The sequence below is a fragment of the Oncorhynchus clarkii genome, chromosome 15 (assembly GCF_045791955.1).
Source record: "Oncorhynchus clarkii lewisi isolate Uvic-CL-2024 chromosome 15, UVic_Ocla_1.0, whole genome shotgun sequence".
Lineage (NCBI taxonomy): Eukaryota > Metazoa > Chordata > Actinopteri > Salmoniformes > Salmonidae > Oncorhynchus > Oncorhynchus clarkii.
In genome coordinates, this window is record NC_092161.1 from 16,386,102 (window position 1) to 16,407,528 (window position 21,427).

The following is a 21,427-nucleotide window of genomic DNA, read 5'->3' on the forward strand; positions in this document are numbered from 1 at the left end:
GAGAGGTGGGGTGAGGGAGGGTGAGAGAGGTGGGGTGAGGGAGGGATTGCGACGGGGGAGAGAGGTGGGGTGAGGGAGAGAGGTGGGGTGAGGGAGGGTTTGCGACGGGGGAGAGAGGTGGGGTGAGGGAGGGGGAGAGAGGTGGGGTGAGGGAGGGGTTGTGACGGGGGAGAGAGGTGGGGTGAGGGAGGGGTTGTGACGGGGGAGAGAGGTGGGGTGAGGGAGGGTGAGTGAGGTGGGGTGAGGGAGGGATTGCGACGGGGGAGAGAGGTGGGGTGAGGGAGAGAGGTGGGGTGAGGGAGGGATTGCGATGGGGGAGAGAGGTGGGATGAGGGAGGGGGAGAGAGGTGGGGTGAGGGAGGGGTTGTGACGGGGGAGAGAGGTGGGGTGAGGGAGGGGTTGTGACGGGGGAGAGAGGTGGGGTGAGGGAGGGTGAGAGAGGTGGGGTGAGGGAGGGATTGCGACGGGGGAGAGAGGTGGGGTGAGGGAGGGGGAGAGAGGTGGGGTGAGGGAGGGATTGCTATGGGGGAGAGAGGTGGGGTGAGGGAGAGAGGTGGGGTGAGGGAGGGATTGCGATGGGGGAGAGAGGTGGGGTGAGGGAGGGGGAGAGAGGTGGGGTGAGGAAGGGATTGCGATGGGGGAGAGAGGTGGGGTGAGGGAGGGGGAGAGAGGTGGGGTGAGGGAGGGATTGCGACAGGGGAGAGAGGTGGGGTGAGGGAGGGGGAGAGAGGTGGGTTGAGGGAGGGGGAGAGAGGTGGGGTTGCAACGCGGGAGAGAGGTGGGGTGAGGGAGGGATTGCGACGGGGAAGAGAGGTGGGGTGAGGGAGGGATTGCGACGGGGGAGAGGTGGGGTGAGGGAGGGATTGCGACGGGGGAGAGGTGGGGTGAGGGAGGGATTGCGACGGGGGAGAGAGGTGGGGTGAGGGAGGGGTTGCGACGGGGGAGAGGTGGGGTGAGGGAGGGGGAGAGAGGTGGGGTGAGGGAGGGGTTGCGACGGGGGAGAGGTGGGGTGAGGGAGGGGGAGAGAGGTGGGGTGAGGGAGGGGTTGCGACGGGGGAGAGGTGGGGTGAGGGAGGGATTGCGACGGGGGAGAGAGGTGGGGTGAGGGAGGGTGAGAGAGGTGGGGTGAGGGAGGGGTTGCGACGGGGGAGAGGTGGGGTGAGGGAGGGATTGCGACGGGGGAGAGAGGTGGGGTGAGGGAGGGGGAGAGAGGTGGGGTGAGGGAGGGGTTGCGACGGTGGAGAGGTGGGGTGAGGGAGGGATTGCGACGGGGGAGAGAGGTGGGGTGAGGGAGGGATTGCGACGGGGGAGAGAGGTGGGGTGAGGAAGGGATTGCGACGGGGGAGAGAGGTGGGGTGAGGGAGGGATTGCGACGGGGGAGAGAGGTGGGGTGAGGGTGGGGTGTATGTATTTCTCAGTTCCCCAGTTGGACTGAGCAGCTGCAGGGCTATTCATGTTCCTCATTTCTGACACAAATTCAATTAATGGTCTGAAGGGGGCTGAGGCTTCCACCTCTCTCCCCCTCCCTCCCCAGCACAGTGGGGTACCCCCGCACCAACACACTAGCCCCCTAAAAACACTCAATCAGGGGGTACCCCATAGACACCCACCCACCGGTCCTCCACCAGCCCTGCACAGCCAATCCCACCCACTCTAGAGTCAACACCTCCAGGGCAGGCCGTAAAAGCCTGGGGCTCGGGTGACGGCGCAGCAGGTGCAGAGGGCCTGCAGAGCGGGCTGGCAGGGTATGAATCTCCCTGGGGCTCCAGCAGTGCTGATATGGAACACCCAGAAGGCCAGCCGCCCTGGCGCCAGGCGTAATGAAGGGTTATTACCCCCCACCATCCCATTACAAAAATGACTGACACGTTTGGGGAAAGCTGGGAGGTGGAAAGCACTGAGTCCATATAGAACAGGTCCACGGAGCTGTTTCCAAACTATTATGACATATTTACAGCATGGTCTGAGGCGGGGTTATTGGGGCTGACCGCACACCTCTACCGGGTACCTCAGCTTTTCAAGTCAACAGGGCACCGTGGACACGGCTTCGTTGAACAGAAGAGACCATTTGAACCATGAGGAGGAGGAGACTTGCCTGGCCTTGCATGTCAGGAGCGATGGGGATGGACGGCCAGAAAGCTGAGTAGACCGTGAAGAAGAGCAGCCAGAGAATCATACTGCCCCACACCGCCAGGTGGGAGAACTATAGGGAGAAGAGAGGGGGAGAGAGTAGAAGAAGAAGAAAGGAAGGGAATAAAATAGAGGAAGTGAGGTCACATAGTTAGTTACTGTACATACTGCATATAGACAACCTTGTCCCCGAGTGTCGCCACTCCTCTCTGTGGCTCTCCCGTCCTCCCCCTCTGTACGGGGCAGTGGTGGAAAACGTATTGGGGACTTACTTGTCATACTTGAGTAAAAGTATAGATACCTTAATAGAAAGTTACTCAAGTAAAAGTCTAAAAGTATTTGGTTCTAAATATACTTAAGTATCAAAGTAAATGTAATTGCTAAAATATACTAAAGTATCAAAAGTAACAGTATAAATTATTTCAAATTCCTTCTATTAAGCAAAGCAGACGGCACCATTTTCTTGTTTTTAAAATGTATGGAAAGCCAGGGTCACACTCCAACACTCAGACATCATTTACAAAAGATGCATTTGTGTTTAGTGAGTCTGCCAGATCAGAGGCAGCAGGGATGACCAGGGATGTTCTCCTGATAAGTGTGTGAATTGGACTATTTTCCTGTCCTGCTAACTATTCAAAATGTAACAAGTACTTTTGGGTGTCAGGTAAAATGTATGGAGTAAAAAATACATTATTTTCTTTAGGAATGTAGTGAAGTAAAAGTAAAAGTTCTCCAAAATATAAATAGTAAAGTAAAGTACAGATACTCCAAAAAACAACTTAAGTAAAAAATACTTTAAAGTACTACTTAAGTACTTTACACCACTGGTAAGGGGACACTGTGTGAATTCCTATGGGACCCTGCTTCACTACCGGTGGGGGGGTGGACAGCAGAATGGACAGGGGGTGTCAACCCACCTCTACCCCCCCTCACCGCAGTAGGAATGAGCTGAGATGGCTGTAACACATGGCAAGGACTGTGTGTGTATGTACAGTATATACGGGGTGCTGTCTCTCTAAACTAGAGTATACCCCACACTGCCAGCTGTCAATCTGTAGACTACCATCCATCTGTAGGCTACCTTCCATCTGCAGACTACCTTCCATCTGTAGGCTACCTTCCATCTGCAGGCTACCTTCCATCTGCAGGCTACCTTCCATCTGCAGGCTACCTTCCATCTGCAGGCTACCTTCCATCTGCAGGCTACCTTCCATCTGCAGGCTACCTTCCATCTGCAGGCTACCTTCTATGTACAGTCGTGGACAAAAGTTTTGAGAATGACACAAATATTAATTTCCACAACGTTTGCTGCTTCAGTGTCTTTAGATATTTTTGTCAGATATTACTATGGAATACTGAAGTATAATTACAGGCATGTCATAAGAGTCAAAGGCATTTATTGACAATTACATGAAGTTGATGCAAAGAGTCAATATTTGCAGTGTTGACCCTTCTTTTTCAAGACCTCTGCAATCCGCCCTGGCATGCTGTCAATTAACTTCTGGGCCACATCCTGACTGATGGCATCCCATTCTTGCATAATCAATGCTTGGAGTTTGTCAGAATTTGTGGGTTTTTGTTTGTCCACCCGCCTCTTGAAGATTGACCACAAGTTCTCAATGGGATGAAGGTCTGGGGAGTTTCCTGACCATGGACCCAAAATATCAATGTTTTGTTCCCCGAGCCACTTAGTTATCACTTTTGCCTCATGGCAAGGTGCTCCATCATGCTGGAAAAGGCATTGTTCATCACCAAACTGTTCCTGGATGGTTGGGAGAAGTTGCTCTCTGAGGATTTGTTGGTACTATTCTGATGTTTTTCCTGGAGAGAAGTGGCTTCTTTGCTGCCCTTCTTGACACCAGGCTATCCTCCAAAAGTCTACGCCTCACTGTGCATGCAGATGCACTCACACCTGCCTGCTGCCATTCCTGAGCAAGCTCTGTACTGGTGGTGCCCCGATCCCGCAGCTGAATCAACTTTAGGAGACGGTCCTGGCGCTTGCTGGACTTTCTTGGGCGCCCTGAAGCCTTCTTCACAACAATTGAACCGCTCTCCTTGAAGTTCTTGATGATCCGATAAATGGTTAATTTAGGTGCAATCTTACTGGCAGCAATATCCTTGCCTGTGAAGCCCTTTTTGTGCAAAGCAATGATGAGAGCACGTGTTTCCTTGCAAGTAACCATGGTTGACAGAGGAAGAACAATGATTCCAAGCACCACCCTCCTTCTGAAGCTTCCAGTCTGTTATTCGAACTCAATCAGCATGACAGAGTGATCTCCAGCCTTGTCATCGCCAACACTCACACCTGTGTTAACAAGAGAATCACTGACATGATGTCAGCTGGTCCTTTTGTGGCAGGGCTGAAATGCTTTTTTGGGATTCAGTTTATTTGCATGGCAAAGAGGGACTTTGCAATTAATTGTAATTCATCTGATCACTCTTCATAACATGCTGGAGTATATGCAAATTGCCATCATACAAACTGAGGCAGCAGACTTTGTGAAAATTAATATTTGTGTCATTCTCAAAACTTGTGGCCATGACTGTACAGTACCAGTCAAAAGTTTGGACACACCTACACATTCAAGTTTTTTTTTTTTTAAACTATTTTCTACATTGTATAATAATAGTGAACACATCAAAACTATGAAAAAACACACGAATCATGCAGTAACCAAAATAGGTGTTAAACATTTTAGATTCTTCAAAGTAGCCACCCTTTGCCTTGACAGCTATGCACACTTGGCATCCTCTCAACCAGCTTCACCTTGAATGAGTAGGTGTGTCCAAACGTTTGAGTGGTTCTGTATGTCACCACGGTACATCTAAGCAGTCTATAGGAGTAGTGCAGTGGGAGTGTGTGTTGGAGAGGAAATCGTTACGGTAAAAACAGACTGTACCCTGGTCCAGGCAGTGGTTTCCATACCAGCTTTCAAACACACTGTTACTACCACATACTGCAGAGAGAAGAGAGAAAGGGAGAGGGGGAGAAGGGGAGAGAAATAGAGAGAATGAGGCAGGAGAAGAGAGAGAGAGAGAGAGAATGAGGGAGGGAGGGGGAGAATGATGGAGAGGGAGAGAGAAAATGAGGGAGGGAGAGAGAGAGAGAAAATGAGGGAGGGAGAGAGAGAGAGAAAATGAGGGAGGGAGAGAGAGAAAATTAGGGAGGGAGAGAGAGAAAATGAGGGAGGGAGAGATAGAAAATGAGGGAGGGAGAGAGAGAAAATGAGGTAGGGAGAGAGAGAAAATGAGGGAGGGAGAGAGAGAAAATGAGGGAGGGAGAGAGAGAAAATGAGGGAGGGAGAGAGAGAAAATGAGGGAGGGAGAGAGAGAAAATGAGGGAGGGAGAGAGAGAAAATGAGGGAGGGGGAGAGAAAATGAGGGAGGGGGAGAGAGAAATTGAGGGAGGGGGAGAGAGAAAATAGGGGTTAGGGGAAGAGAGAAAATAGGGGTTAGGGGAAGAGAGAAAATAGGGGGAGGGGAGAAAGAGAGAATGCGGGAGAGAGAATGAGGGGGAGAAAAAGAGAATGAGGGAGAAAGAGAGGTGGGGTTAATTCACAAACGACACCAGAGATGATAAATATCCATAATGATACTGTAAACAATACCTGTTAAACCACTCAAAGTATAACCGCTGCTCTCAGCCATCTAAACACTCACTAACAAATAAGCAACAGACACACACCGTTACTGAATTTAAGGAACAAAGTGATAGAGAGAACACTGTAGATGAATGGAGTGATTGCTGAGGACACTGTAGACCCATGAGTACACTTCATTACTTCTGTAATTAGTGGGATGAGTCCATGTTTTTGTTCAGAGTATGAGCACCAACACAGACGAGACACACTGTGAGGGGCTGTAGAGGCGATGTGCTTACCGTGTACACCATGTTCCCCACAAACAGGTAGTCAGTACCATGACCGTTGTTGAAAGGACTGTCTGGGGAGAACACATACGCACACAGTGAAACCTTTACTACAAGATGTACAGTTGAAGTCAGAAGTTTACATACACCTTAGACAAATACATTTAAACTCAGTTTCACAATTCCTGACATGCCCTGTCTTAGGTCAGTTAGGATCACCAATTTATTTTAAGAATGTGAAATGTCAGAATAATAGTAGAGAGAATTATTCATTTCAGCTTTTATTTCTTTCATCACATTCCCAGTGGGTCAGAAGTTTACATACACTCAATTAATATTTGGTAGCATTGCCTTTAAATTGTTTAACTTGGGTCAAATGTTTCGGGTAGCCTTCAACAAGCTTCCCACAATACGTTGGGTGAATTTTGGTCCATTCCTCCTGACAGCTGGTGTAACAGTCAGGTTTGTAGGCCTCCTTGCTCGCACACGCCTTTTCAGTTCTGCCTACAAATTTTCTATAGGATTGAGGTCAGGGCTTTGTGATGGCCACTCCAATACCTTGACTTTGCTGTCCTTAACTTCTTGGTAACAGGGGGGCAGTATTGAGTAGCTTGGATGAATAACGTGCCCAGAGTAAACTGCCTGCTACTCTGTCCCAGATGCTAATATATGCATATCATTAGTAGAATTGGATAGAACACACTCTGAAGTTTCTAAAACGGTTTGAATGATGTCTGTGAGTATAACAGAACTCATATGGCAGGCAAAAACCTGAGAAAAATCCAACCAGGAAGTGGGAAATCTGAGGTTTGTAGTTTTGCAACTCTTTGCCATTCCAATATACAGTGTACATGGGGTCATATTGCACTTCCTAAGGCTTCCACTAGATGTCAACAGTCTTTAAACCTTTGTTTGAGGCTTCTACTATGAAGGGGGGCTGAATGAGAGGGGATTGAGCCAGGTGTCTGGCAGAGTGCCACAGGCTCGTGATGCGTCGTCACGAGAGAGTTAGCTCTCATTCCATTGCTTTTCTACAGACACAGGAATTCTCTGGTTGGAACATAAGTGAAGATTTATGATAAAAACAACCTAAAGATTGATTCTATACTTAGTTTGACAAGTTTCTACGGGCTGTAACAGAACTTTTTGAACTTTTCGTCCGACGTTTGGCTGGACCGGCACGCACGTTTGGATTTGTTTACCAAACGCCCTAACAAAAGAAGCTATTTGGACATAAATTAAGAACTTAATCGAACAAATCAAACATTTACTGTGGAACTGGGATTCCTGGGAGTGCATTCTGATGAAGATCATCAAAGGTAAGTGAATAATTATATTTTTGGCTGTTTTGTTGTCTGAACACTGTACTCAGATTATTGCATGGTTTGCTTTTTCCGTAAAGGTTTTTTTTAAATCTGACACAGCGGTTGCATTAAGGAGAAGTATATCTCTAATTCCATGTACAACACTTGCATTTTCATCAACATTTATGATGAGTATTTCTGTAAATTGATGTGGCTCTCTGCAAAATCACCGGATGTTTTAGAACAACTGAACGTAACGCGCCAATGTAAAATTAGATTTTTAAAAATATAAATATGCACTTTATCGAACAAAACATACAGGTATTGTGTAACATGAAGTCCTATGAGTGTCATCTGATGAAGATCATCAAAGGTTAGTGATGAATATCTATCTCTATTTGTGCTTTTTGTGACTCCTCTCTTTGGCTGGAAAAATGACTGTTTTTCTGTGAGTTGGTGGTGACCTAACATAATCGTTTGTGGTGCTTTCGCTGTAAAGCCTTTTTGAAATCAGACACTGGCTGGATTAACGAGAATTCTATCTTTAAAATGGTGTAAAATACTTGTATGCTTGAGGAATTTTAATTATGAGATTTTTGCTGTTTTGAATTTGGCGCCCTGCACTTTCACTGGCTGTTGGCGAGGTGGGACGCTACCGTCCCACATATCCCAGAGAGGTTAAGCCATTTTGCCACAACTTTGGAAATATGCATGGGGTAATTGTCCATTTGGAAGATCCATTTGCAACCAAGCTTTAACTTCCTGACTGATGTCTTGAGATGGTGCTTCAATATATCCACATAATTTTTCTACCTCATGATGACATCTATTTTGTGAAGTGCACCAGTCCTTCCTGCAGCAAAGCACCCCCACAACATGATGCTGCCACCCCCGTGCTTCACGGTTGGGATGGTGTTCTTCGGCTTGCAAGCCTCCCCCTTTTCCTCCAAACATAACGATAGTCATTATTGGCAAACAGTTATATATTTTTTTTTTTCATCAGACCAGAGGACATTTCTCCAAAAAGTATGATCTTTGTCCCCATGTGCAGTTGCTAACCGTAGTCTGGCTTTTTTATGGCGGTTTTGGAGCAGTGGCTTCTTCCTTGCTGAGCGGCCTTTCAGGTTCTGTCAATATAGGACTCGTTTACCTGTGGATATAGATACTTTTGTACCTGTTTCCTCCAGCATCTTCACAAGGTCCTTTGCTGTTGTTCTGGGATTGATTTGCACTTTTCGCACCAAAGTACGTTCATCTCTCTGGAGATAGAGTGTGTCTCCGTCCTGAGTGGTATGACGGTTGTGTGGTCCCATGGTGTTTATACTTGCGTACTATTGTTTGTACAGATCAAAGTGGTATCTTCAGGCGTATATTCCTTAACAACGTCTATTTGCGCCCCTACTGGATGGAAATTACAAATGTAATGGCTGTGCTCAATGCAATGGCACTTATAAATGTAGATCCTTCAAACACCCACAAACAGGGAAATCGATCCCAATCAAAGGTGTTATTACGTGCTCCACTAAGGCAGTTATTTATCTTATAACTTGTCTTTGTGGTAAAAAATGATGTGGGTAAAACAAAGCGTGAATTAAAAGTCCGTATCTCAGAGCATCGTAGCACCATTAGGTGTAAAAACTTTACTTATCCAGTTGCGGCCCACTTCTTGGAGGCAGGCCACTCGATTTCATCTCTGTGTTATATTGGCATCGAACATGTCACCCACCCTAGGAGAGGGGGTGACCTTGATAATTTATTGTTAAAACGAGAGGCTGCCTGGATCTTTAACTTAAAGACCCTTGCTCCCTTCGGTCTCAACGTAGACTTTGATCTGAAGCCATTCTTGTGATTATTGTGACTTTGCCATTGTAATTGTTTGTAAGCTTGTGTAACCTAAAATGAATCTATGATCGTATGCTATCCATTTGTTGATTGTATGCTGTTCTTTGTATGCCATTTTAATAATTGAGAATTAACCAATGATATTAGGCCACTCTTGGCCATGATTACAGACACCTGTGTCTTTTGACACTACATAAACGTGTAATTCCGCAGTGTTTGTGATTATACCCTGATGACGGCTTGGCTGTCGAAACGTTGGTAATTACATTTTTGCATCTGAGCTCCTAGAGTGTGCAGCTCTCTTTTATTTTCAAGTTTTCTACTCCGCTAGCCAGCACCTCGCCTAAATAGGTGTGCGTTTATTTTTCTTCTAGAACCTTCAGGCGTTTGGAAATTGCTCCCAAGGATGAAACAGACTTTTTACGATATACCATTTTTTTGTGAGGTCTTGGCTGATTTCTTTTGTTTTTCCATGATGTCAAGCCAAGAGGCACTGAGTTTGAAGGTAGGCCTTGAAATACATCCACAGGTACATCTCCAATTGACTCAAAGTGCAGAGTGCACGTGTGCGAGTGAATATGTCTAGCAGAGTGCACGTGTGTGAGTGAGTGAGTGTCTCTAGCAGTGGGTGTAGGGACCACTACTTACCATGTTCTAGAACTTTGAGTGGAAACCAGAAGAGAATAATGGAATGGATCAGAGCATTTATACAGTGACCCCAAAACACCTGAGAGAGGGATGGAGAGAGGGAGAGAGAGAGAGAGCAAGAGAATGAAAGAGAGCGAGAGAGAGAATAAGAGATGGATGGAGAGAGAATGAAAGAGGGAGAGAGAGAATGAAAGAGAGAATGAAAGAGCGAGAGGGCAGTAGTAGTGTCAGTAAAAACCAAAGCCAAAACACTCAGAGCCCACAGAAAAACAGTGTTCAGTAATACAACTACCACTAAGTATTCACCATCGCTACTAACCAACTGCCCTACACCTGCGCACACACACACTTTCTACCCCTAAATTAATGATTTCCTTATTCTCATTTTTTATTTTATTTTACCTTTATTTAACCAGGTAGGCAAGTTGAGAACAAGTTCTCATTTACAATTGCGACCTGGCCAAGATAAAGCAAAGCAGTTTGACAGATACAACGACACAGAGTTACACATGGAGTAAAACAAACATACAGTCAATAATACAGTATAAACAAGTCTATATACAATGTGAGCAAATGAGGTGAGAAGGGAGGTAAAGGCAAAAAAGGCCATGGTGGCAAGGTAAATACAATATAGCAAGTAAAACACTGGAATGGTAGTTTTGCAATGGAAGAATGTGCAAAGTAGAAATAAAAATAATGGGGTGCAAAGGAGCAAAATAAATAAATCAATTAAATACAGTTGGGAAAGAGGTAGTTGTTTGGGCTAAATTATAGGTGGGCTATGTACAGGTGCAGTAATCTGTGAACTGCTCTGACAGTTGGTGCTTAAAGCTAGTGAGGGAGATAAGTGTTTTCAGTTTCAGAGATTTTTGTAGTTCGTTCCAGTCATTGGCAGCAGAGAACTGGAAAGAGAGGCGGCCAAAGAAAGAATTGGTTTTGGAGGTGACTAGAGAGATATACCTGCTGGAGCGTGTGCTACAGGTGGGAGATGCTATGGTGACCAGCGAGCTGAGATAAGGGGGGACTTTACCTAGCAGGGTCTTGTAGATGACATGGAGCCAGTGGGTTTGGCGACGAGTATGAAGCGAGGGCCAGCCAACGAGAGCGTACAGGTCGCAATGGTGGGTAGTATATGGGGCTTTGGTGACAAAACGGATTGCACTGTGATAGACTGCATCCAATTTGTTGAGTAGGGTATTGGAGGCTATTTTGTAAATGACATCGCCAAAGTCGAGGATTGGTAGGATGGTCAGTTTTACAAGGGTATGTTTGGCAGCATGAGTGAAGGATGCTTTGTTGCGAAATAGGAAGCCAATTCTAGATTTAACTTTGGATTGGAGATGTTTGATATGGGTCTGGAAGGAGAGTTTACAGTCTAACCAGACACCTAAGTATTTGTAGTTGTCCACGTATTCTAAGTCAGAGCCGTCCAGAGTAGTGATGTTGGACAGGCGGGTAGGTGCAGGTAGCGATCGGTTGAAGAGCATGCATTTAGTTTTACTTGTATTTAAGAGCAATTGGAGGCCACGGAAGGAGAGTTGTATGGCATTGAAGCTTGCCTGGAGGGATGTTAACACAGTGTCCAAAGAAGGGCCGGAAGTATACAGAATGGTGTCGTCTGCGTAGAGGTGGATCAGAGACTCACCAGCAGCAAGAGCGACCTCATTGATGTATACAGAGAAGAGAGTCGGTCCAAGAATTGAACCCTGTGGCACCCCCATAGAGACTGCCAGAGGTCCGGACAACAGACCCTCCGATTTGACACACTGAACTCTATCAGAGAAGTAGTTGGTGAACCAGGCGAGGCAATCATTTGAGAAACCAAGGCTGTTGAGTCTGCCGATGAGGATGTGGTGATTGACAGAGTCGAAAGCCTTGGCCAGATCAATGAATACGGCTGCACAGTAATGTTTCTTATCGATGGCGGTTAAGATATCGTTTAGGACCTTGAGCGTGGCTGAGGTGCACCCATGACCAGCTCTGAAACCAGATTGCATAGCAGAGAAGGTATGGTGAGATTCGAAATGGTCGGTAATCTGTTTGTTGACTTGGCTTTCGAAGACCTTAGAAAGGCATGGTAGGATAGATATAGTTCTGTAGCAGTTTGGGTCAAGAGTGTCCCCCCCTTTGAAGAGGGGGATGACCGCAGCTGCTTTCCAATCTTTGGGAATCTCAGACGACACGAAAGAGAGGTTGAACAGGCTAGTAATAGGGGTGGCAACAATTTCGGCAGATAATTTTAGAAAGAAAGGGTCCAGATTGTCTAGCCCGGCTGATTTGTAGGGGTCCAGATTTTGCAGCTCTTTCAGAACATCAGCTGAATGGATTTGGGAGAAGGAGAAATGGGGAAGGCTTGGGCAAGTTGCTGTTGGGGGTGCAGTGCTGTTGACAGAGGTAGGAGTAGCCAGGTGGAAAGCATGGCCAGCCGTAGAAAAATGCTTATTGAAATTCTCAATTATGGTGGATTTATCAGTGGTGACAGTGTTTCCTATCTTCAGTGCAGTGGGCAGCTGGGAGGAGGTGTTCTTATTCTCCATGGACTTTACAGTGTCCCAGAACTTTTTTGAGTTAGTGTTGCAAGAAGCAAATTTCTGCTTGGAAAAGCTAGCCTTGGCTTTTCTTACTGCCTGTGTATAATGGTTTCTAGCTTCCCTGAAGAGCTGCATATCACGGGGGCTGTTCGATGCTAATGCAGAACGCCATAGGATGTTTTTGTGTTGGTTAAGGGCAGTCAGGTCTGGGGAGAACCAAGGGCTATATCTGTTCCTGGTTCTAAATTTCTTGAATGGGGCATGTTTATTTAAGATGGTTAGGAAGGCATTTTTAAAAAATATCCAGGCATCCTCTACTGACGGGATGAGGTCAATATCCTTCCAGGATACCCCGGCCAGGTCGATTAGAAAGGCCTGCTCGCTGAAGTGTTTCAGGGAGCGTTTTACAGTGATGAGAGGAGGTCGTTTGACCGCTGACCCATTACGGATGCAGGCAATGAGGCAGTGATCGCTGAGATCTTGGTTGAAGACAGCAGAGGTGTATTTAGAGGGGAAGTTGGTTAGGATGATATCTATGAGGGTGCCCGTGTTTAAGGCTTTGGGGAGGTACCTGGTAGGTTCATTGATAATTTGTGTGAGATTGAGGGCATCAAGTTTAGATTGTAGGATGGCTGGGGTGTTAAGCATGTTCCAGTTTAGGTCGCCTAGCAGCACGAGCTCTGAAGATAGATGGGGGGCAATCAGTTCACATATGGTGTCCAGAGCACAGCTGGGGGCAGAGGGTGGTCTATAGCAGGCGGCAACGGTGAGAGACTTGTTTTTAGAGAGGTGGATTTTTAAAAGTAGAAGTTCAAATTGTTTGGGTACAGACCTGGATAGTAGGACAGAACTCTGCAGGCTATCTTTGCAGTAGATTGCAACACCGCCCCCTTTGGCAGTTCTATCTTGTCTGAAAATGTTGTAGTTTGGAATTAAAATGTCTGAATTTTTGGTGGTCTTCCTAAGCCAGGATTCAGACACAGCTAGAACATCCGGGTTGGCAGAGTGTGCTAAAGCAGTGAATAGAACAAACTTAGGGAGGAGGCTTCTAATGTTAACATGCATGAAACCAAGGCTATTACGGTTACATAAGTCGTCAAAAGAGAGCGCCTGGGGAATAGGAGTGGAGCTAGGCACTGCAGGGCCTGGATTCACCTCTACATCGCCAGAGGAACATAGGAGGAGTAGAATAAGGGTGCGGCTAAAAGCAATAAGAATTGGTTGTCTAGAACGTCTGGAACAGAGAGTAAAAGGAGGTTTCTGGGGGCGATAAAATAGCATCAAGGTATAATGTACAGACAAAGGTAAGGTAGGATGAGAATACAGTGGAGGTAAACCTAGGTATTGAGTGATGAAGAGAGAGATATTGTCTCTAGAAACATCATTGAAACCAGGAGATGTCATTGCATGTGTGGGTGGTGGAACTAATAGATTGGATAAGGTATAGTGAGCAGGACTAGAGGCTCTACAGTGAAATAAGCCAATAAACACTAACCAGAACAGCAATGGACAAGACATATTGACATTAAGGAGAGGCATGCTTAGTCGAGTGATCAAAAGGGTCCAGTGAGTGGAGAGGTTGGTTGAGGGTCACGGCGATTTAGACAGCTAGCCAGGCCATCGGTAGCAAGCTAGCATAGGATGGAGGTCTGTTGTTAGCCACCTCTTGCGTTCGGTCAGTAGATTAGTGGGGTTCCGTGTGGTAGAGGGGATTAATCCCGTCCGGATAGGTGACTGCAGCCCAGGAGTGAATGATGGAACTCAGGAGTGATTGACGGAGCTGGCTAGCACCGGAATAATTGATGTTTGCTCCGGAATCGACGAAAGCCGATTGTCACACGGATAGCAGCTAGCTAGCTGTGAGATCCGGGTATGAATGTCCAGAGAGCAGTTGAAATCCAGGGACACGGAGAGAAAAATTGGTCCGGTATGTTCCGTTCCGAGCCGCGCCGTACAAAACTGGCGATAGATTTTCGATAGATTTTCGAGCTAAAGGATAGCTGATGACCACAAACCGTGGTTAGCTGAATACTAACGATTTGCCAGTAAAGAAGCTAACTAGCTTCTGGGCTAGCTCCTGGCTAGCTTCTGGCTAGTTTCTGGCTAGCTTCTTGGAGTTTCTGGCTAGCTTCTTGGAGGATTACAGATCTGAGGTAAATAATACTTTTTTATAAATATACATTGGTGAGGCGGGTTGCAGAAGAGTGTTTTAAAGATGAGTTGATGGAAAATAAAAATAAAATGTATGTGAAAAAAAGTTGTAAATATATATATATACAGGACACGACAAGACGAGGACAAAAGACGTCTGAACTGCTATGCGATCTTGGAGAGGAATTAGAGTTGCCATGTGGATGGCCCAGTCTCCCTGCCACCTTGTTTACCTGCAGGATTCCAAAACAAACACCAGGCATCAAACATCCATCACAGAGATATGGACACAAGCCCCAGACATGACCCATCAAACACTGAGCTATGGGAGAACATAACCATGACAATCATAAACTACATGACCAAAAGTATGTGGACACCTGCTCGTCGAACATTAGTGAGGTTTGGCACAGATGTTGGGTGATTAGGCCTGGCGTTCAGATTCATCCTTAAGGTGTTTGATGGGGTTGAGGTCAGGGCTTTGTGCATGCCAGTCAAGTTCTTTCACACAGATGTCAACAAACACTTTCTGTACGGACCTCGATTTGTGCACGGGGGCATTGTCATGCTGAAACAGGAAAGGGCCTTCCCCAAACTGTTGCCACAAAGTAGAAAGCACAGAGTAATCTAGAATGTCATTGTATGCTGTAGTGTTAACATTAAGGGGCCTAGCCCAAACCATGAAAAACAGTCTCAGAGCATTATTCCTCCTCCACCAAGCGTTACATTTGGCACTGTGTATTGGGGTAGGTAGTGTTCTACCTGATCAGCCAAACCCAGAATCGTCCGTCGGACTGCCAGATGGTGAAGCATGATTCATCACTCCAGAGAATGCGTTTCCACTCATCCAGAGTCCAATGGCGGTGAGCTTTACAACACTCCAGCCGACATTTGGCATTGCGCATGGTGATCTTAGCCTTGTGTGCAGCTGCTCGGCCATGGAAACCCATTTCATGAAGCTCCCTACGAACAGTTATTGTGCTGACGTGATTCCAGAGTCAGTTTGGAACTTGGTGGTGAGTGTTGCAACCGAGGACAGATGATTTTTATGTGCTACACGCTTCAGCACTCGGCAGTCTCGTTCTGAGCTTGTGTGGCCTACCACTTCGCGGCTGAGCCGTTGTTGCTCCTAGATGTTTCCACTTCACAATAACAGCACTTACAGTTGACCGGGGCAGCTCCAGCAGGGCAGAATAACAGCACCAGGGCAGCTCCAGCAGGGCAGAATAACAGCACCAGGGCAGCTCTAGCAGGGCAGAATAACAGCACCAGGGCAGCTCCAGCAGGACAGAAACGTGACGAACTGACTTGTTGGAAAGGTGGCATCCAATGACGGTGCCACATTGAAAGTCACTGAGCTCTTCAGTAAGACCATTCTACTGCCAATGTTTGTCTATGGAGATTGCATGGCTGTGTGCTAGATTTTTATACACCTGTCAGCAACGGGTGTGGCTGGAATACCCAAATCCACTAATTTGAAGTGTTGTCCACCTACTTTGTGTATATATATAGTGTAGATTTATTTCAGATGATGCAATAAATGTTCATATAGGCCTACAAGTTGTGAAACTCTAAACTAAACTCGACCTCTGTCTAAACTCAAATTGTTTCATTCATAGTGTTCAATGTTCAAACGTTCCATATGTTTGTCCATTAATAATTATGACAGTGTGTGTGTGTGCACAGTATTTCAATACGATTGAAAATGTAAAAAAGTGGTCTGTGCGTGTTTGTTTGTTTGGGTGTGTGTGTACCTTGGTGTTGAAGCCCTCAGCGTTCTGGGTGATGCTGTATAGCTGGGGGAAGCGGAGCATGTTCTGCTGACTGCATGGCCGGTCAAAGATCCCCAGAGTGAAGGGAGGCAGCGCTGTGAAGATCTGACACACACACACACACACACACACAGTACAATGTAAAACACCCAAACAAACACTATGATCGATTGACTTTCAGAAATTCAGACTTACTCCGTTGGCTGTTTTATCGGTCACACAATCAGCACAACAATCTCAGTGACAGTCACACAATCAGCACAACAATCACAGTGACACAATCAGCACAACAATCTCAGTGACAGTGACACAATCAGCACAACAATCACAGTGACAGTGACACAATCAGCACAACAATCTCAGTGACAGTGACACAATCAGCACAACAATCTCAGTGGCACAATCAGCACCACAATCACAGTGGCACAATCAGCACCACAATCTCAGTGGCACAATCAGCACCACAATCTCAGTGGCACAATCAGCACCACAATCTCAGTGACACAATCAGCACAACAATCACAGTGACACAATCAGCACAACAATCACAGTGACACAATCAGCACAACAATCACAGTGACACAATCAGCACAACAATCACAGTGGCACAATCAGCACCACAATCACAGTGGCACAATCAGCACCACAATCAGTGGCACAATCAGCACAACAATCACAGTGACACAATCAGCAGTAATTCCACCACTTCCAAACAGCTCACACAGAGTAGAGACATGGAAAAAGAGGGAGATTGAAAGAGAGAGGGAGGGAGGGAAGAAGAGATTAAAAGAGAGGGAGGGAGAAAGGGATCAAAAATATATAGAACGCGGGGGTGTAAAGGACAGATACAGAGAAATGGACAGTATGAATAAAGTGGACACTCACCACGTTGTAGAGGCCGATACACCAGCGTTCAAACAGGATCTGTCCAGAGAAGCCGTTCACAAAGGCAAACCACAGCTGGACAAGAGAGGGATGATATAGGATGAGTGAAATGAGGGAGCATGGAATAAATTGATTAACAGGGATAGATAGAGGATAACCACGTAGCCCTTGTGCATACATTGACTTCAGAAAGTATTCAATTCTCTTGACTTTTTCCACATTTTGTTGTGTTACAGCCTGAATTTAAAATAGATTACATTTAGATTTTGTGTCACTGGCCTACACACAATACCCCACAATGTCAAAGTGGAATAAAGTATTTCAAAATGTTTACAAATTAATTAAAAATGATAAGCTGAGTCAATAAGTATTCAACCCCTTTGTTATGGCAAGCCTAAATAAGTTCAGGAGTAAAAATATGCTTAAGTCATATAATAAGTTGCATGGACTATGCGTTCAAAAAAAGTGCTTGACTTTTGAATGTCTACCTCATCTCTGTACCCCACACCTAAAATGATCAGTAATGTCCCTTAGTCGAGCAGTGAATTTCAAACACAGATTCAACCACAAAGGCCAGGGAGGTTTTCCAATGTCTCTCAAAGAAGGGCATCTATTGGTAGATGGGTAAAAATAAAAAAGCAGACAATATCCTTTTGAACATGGAGAGGTAATTAATTATCATTACAAAGATACAGGCGACCTTCCTAACTCAGTTGCCGGAGAGGAAGGAAACCACTCAGAGATTTCATCATGAGCCCAATGACGACATTAAAACAGTTAGAGTTTAATGGCCGTGATAGGAGAAAACTGAGTCTGGATCATCAACATTGTAGTTACTCCACAATACTAACCTAATTGACAGAGTGAAAAGAAAAAAGCCTGTACAGAATAAAAATATTCCAAAACATCCATCCTGTTTGCAACAAGGCAATAAAAAAATGTGGCAAAGCAATTAACTTTTTATCCTGAATAGAAAGTGTTATCTTTGTGGGAAATCCAATACAACACATTACTGAGTACCACTCTCCATATTTTCAAGCATATTGGTGGCTGCATCATGTTATGGGTATGCTTGTAATCAGTGGCAACCAGTCAACTGTTTTGAGCCCCACCTATTTAGGCACCTGTTTGTTTGTTTTATGTTGTTGCCTATTTTGCATGTTATTTGGTGATGTCACATATCAGTTTGCAAAGAATGTAAAACAATAAAGCCGCATACAACCTTTTTTTGCTTTATTGAGTAAGGCAGCTCCAAAATGCAGGTGTTTCAGCCTAGCTCAGTGCTTTATTGAGTAAGGCAGCTCCAAAATGCAGGTGTTTCAGCCTAGCTCAGTGCTTTATTGAGTAAGGCAGCTCCAAAATGCAGGTGTTTCAGCCTAGCTCAGTGCTTTATTGAGTAAGGCAGCTCCAAAATGCAGGTGTTTCAGCCTAGCTCAGTGCTTTATTGAGTAAGGCAGCTCCAAAATGCAGGTGTTTCAGCCTAGCTCAGTGCTTTATTGAGTAAGGCAGCTCCAAAATGCAGGTGTTTCAGCCTAGCTCAGTGCTTTATGTGGTGGTGGGTTAACCAGCGGAAAATACGGAGCATAGGGGTTGGTAACGTTCTCTAGTTGCGGCGTGATTGGCTCAGTGTTCTGTAATGGGGACACTACGTCACTGCAAAATCTACGGGTAGAGCTAAAAAATCAAGTCGACAATCTACTGGCAAATCCTTTTCAATCCTTGTCATAAGATAAACAATGAAGAGAAATTATAGAGAAAACGTATCGGTGCTAATCTGCTATTGGACATAAACATTACACAAGTTGGAAATCGCAAATTCAACAATAAGTGGTTTGGAAAGAATAAGTGGCTAACTGCAAGCAAGGGTTTAAGGGTCTATTTTCCAAGCTTAAAAGGATGAACATTCAACATTGGCCATGCTGTCAATCCAGCATGATTTATGTCGCGCTCAAAACAACTTGAAACTCGGAAATCTCAGACTTCAGTGAGTTCAAGACAACTGGGAACTCGGAAAAGAATGAGGTCTGAGTGGGAAAACACGTTTTGAACGGTCATCCAACTCGGAATTGCAAGTCGGGAACTCAAGCCTATTTCTAGAGCTCCAACCTGAAGAGCACTGATGTCATCGTGATTCAACCTTGTTTTTTCCCCAGTTTCCCAATTGTCTTGAAAGCACCATAAATCCAGAGAATTCCAGACTTTGAAGACAAAGTTTGATGACAAAATTTGCCCACGAAGTACTGCCACACCACCTTCCTGTTCAAGTGAGCACAGCACAACAAGGTGTCCAAAAATGTCTTGTATGCTGCTGCATAAATTATGTAATATGCCAGGGAGATATGTATACTGTAGCAAAGGAAGTAATACTTAGTATATGTTGTGTATTAAGCTGTTAGTAGCCCATGTGCCTCACCATAATAATTTGGTATTTTTAAACCTCTTAAATTTTGCCTACTGTTCTGACTTGGTGGTGCACATGTAGCCAATAACCTCTTTTAGAGAAATGTAATCATTTAATATTGTAAGAGCTTTCATTGTCTGCTTATACGCCCCCTTTATTTATCCTACGGTTCTGACTCATTAATGTCTTAATCGAGATTACGGATTGCCTCCGCCGTTATGCCGTAGTTTGTACAACTCAATTGTCAGTAGAAAGCAAGTCAGCCATATCAGCTATGTATTTTTAAACGGCAGTAAATGAGGCTGAATGTTTGGCTGCCAGACAAGGCTCCACTGATAGCCAGGTGTATCAGTGGTAAGGTGTTAGCACTGCTGTTGGGACAGCTTTATGAAACATTTCGTGGGCACCGTTTGTCACCGTTATAGTGCAATTCATGTATTGCTTAGTGTTGTGTAGTGGATTTACTGGCATGCATCTAAAGAAAAAACTATTTTGAGTGTGCCCCAGCAAGATTTACATGCTAAAATCGGGGAGCGGGGAGTTTTTCAGGATAAAAAATAATGCCAAGAGTTTGCAAAGTTGTCATCAAGGCAAAGGGTGGCTACTTTGAAGAATCTCAAATATATTTTGATTTGTTTAACACTTTTTTGGTTACTACATGAGTAAGTGTGTCCAAACTTTAACTGGTACTGTATATATATATATATAAATACAATATATATATATATATATATATATATATTGTATTTAACTCCCTTTTTTCTCCCAATTTCAATTACAATCTTATCTCATCGCTGCAACTCCCGAACGGGATCAGGAGAGGCGAAGATCGGGTCATGTGTCCTCCTAAATATGACCTGCCACACAGCGCTCCTTAACACCCATCAGCTTAACCCGGAAGCCAGCTGCACCAATGTGACGGAGGAAACACCGTTCAACTGACGACCAAAGTCAGCCTGCAGGCGCCCGGCCTGCCACAAGGAGTCACTAGAGTGCGATGAGCCAAGTAAAGCCCCCCCGGCCAAACCCTCCCCTAACCCGGACGATGCTGGACCAACTGTGCGCCGCCCTATGGGACTCCTGGTCACGGCCGGTTGTGACACAGCCTGAGATCGAACCCGGGTCTGTAGTGACGCCTCAAGCACTGTGGTGCAGTACCTCAGACCGCTGCGCCACTCGGGAGGCCCCTGTATTTGATTTGTAATAAATCTGCAACAATTTCTAGAACAATGTTTTCACTTTGATGGGTGAGAGAGAAATATATTGAATCCATTTTGAATTCAGGCTGTAACACAACAAAATGTGGAATAAGTCAATGGGTATGAATACTTTCTGAAGGCACTGTAGATTACAGATCTAGGATCAGTTCACACTACCCAATGCTGAAGGTATCCACAAAGAGTAAAACATCCATCCATACAGAGACACAGACTGATCAGAGTGTGGTGAGGTTCCTGGAGCATACAGTGGAGCACCCGCCTGCTCTGCCAACCCCCCCCCCCCCTCCCCTCCCCTCCCCTCCCCAAAACACACCACTCTGTATCTCTGCTTTGTGGACAGAGAGTGTCTATGCCCCTTGACGTACAGATCTCTACAGGCAGCCAATCACACATCCTTAGACCTGAGGGAGAGGGACATTGTGGTAGAAGGTAGAGGTTGAGGGTCTGCACCTGCTGGCCTCCTTAATGTTAGACAGAGAAGGGGGCACAGCTGAAAAATCACCCTCATGATGGTGGAGCCTTCCAAAATGCCCCTGTCCCATCACACACACACAGTCCCTGACCGACCATGTGTGTGTGGGTGTATGTGTGTGTGTGTGTGTGAGACAGAAAGCAGACACCAGAGGAGCACCTCATCCGTCATTGTCAAACATTTCGACAAACAGCTGCAAAATG

The 21,427-nt window shown here is 45.6% G+C and overlaps 1 protein-coding gene across 3 annotated transcripts in view; it reads right to left on the minus strand.

The window, feature by feature from the left end:
• Nucleotides 1–21,427, minus strand: part of LOC139366966 (phospholipid-transporting ATPase IB-like) — a 99,061-nt gene that overhangs the window by 12,583 nt on the left and 65,051 nt on the right. For all 3 annotated transcript variants that reach the window (XM_071104776.1, XM_071104775.1, XM_071104777.1), the window contains exons 27-32: nucleotides 17,132–17,206; nucleotides 16,229–16,351; nucleotides 9,793–9,871; nucleotides 6,011–6,072; nucleotides 5,031–5,087; nucleotides 2,096–2,203 (exon numbers count right to left, since the gene is read on the minus strand). In XM_071104776.1, the coding sequence (XP_070960877.1) occupies nucleotides 2,096–2,203; nucleotides 5,031–5,087; nucleotides 6,011–6,072; nucleotides 9,793–9,871; nucleotides 16,229–16,351; nucleotides 17,132–17,206 (504 nt within the window). The remainder of the gene's footprint in view (nucleotides 1–2,095; nucleotides 2,204–5,030; nucleotides 5,088–6,010; nucleotides 6,073–9,792; nucleotides 9,872–16,228; nucleotides 16,352–17,131; nucleotides 17,207–21,427) is intronic.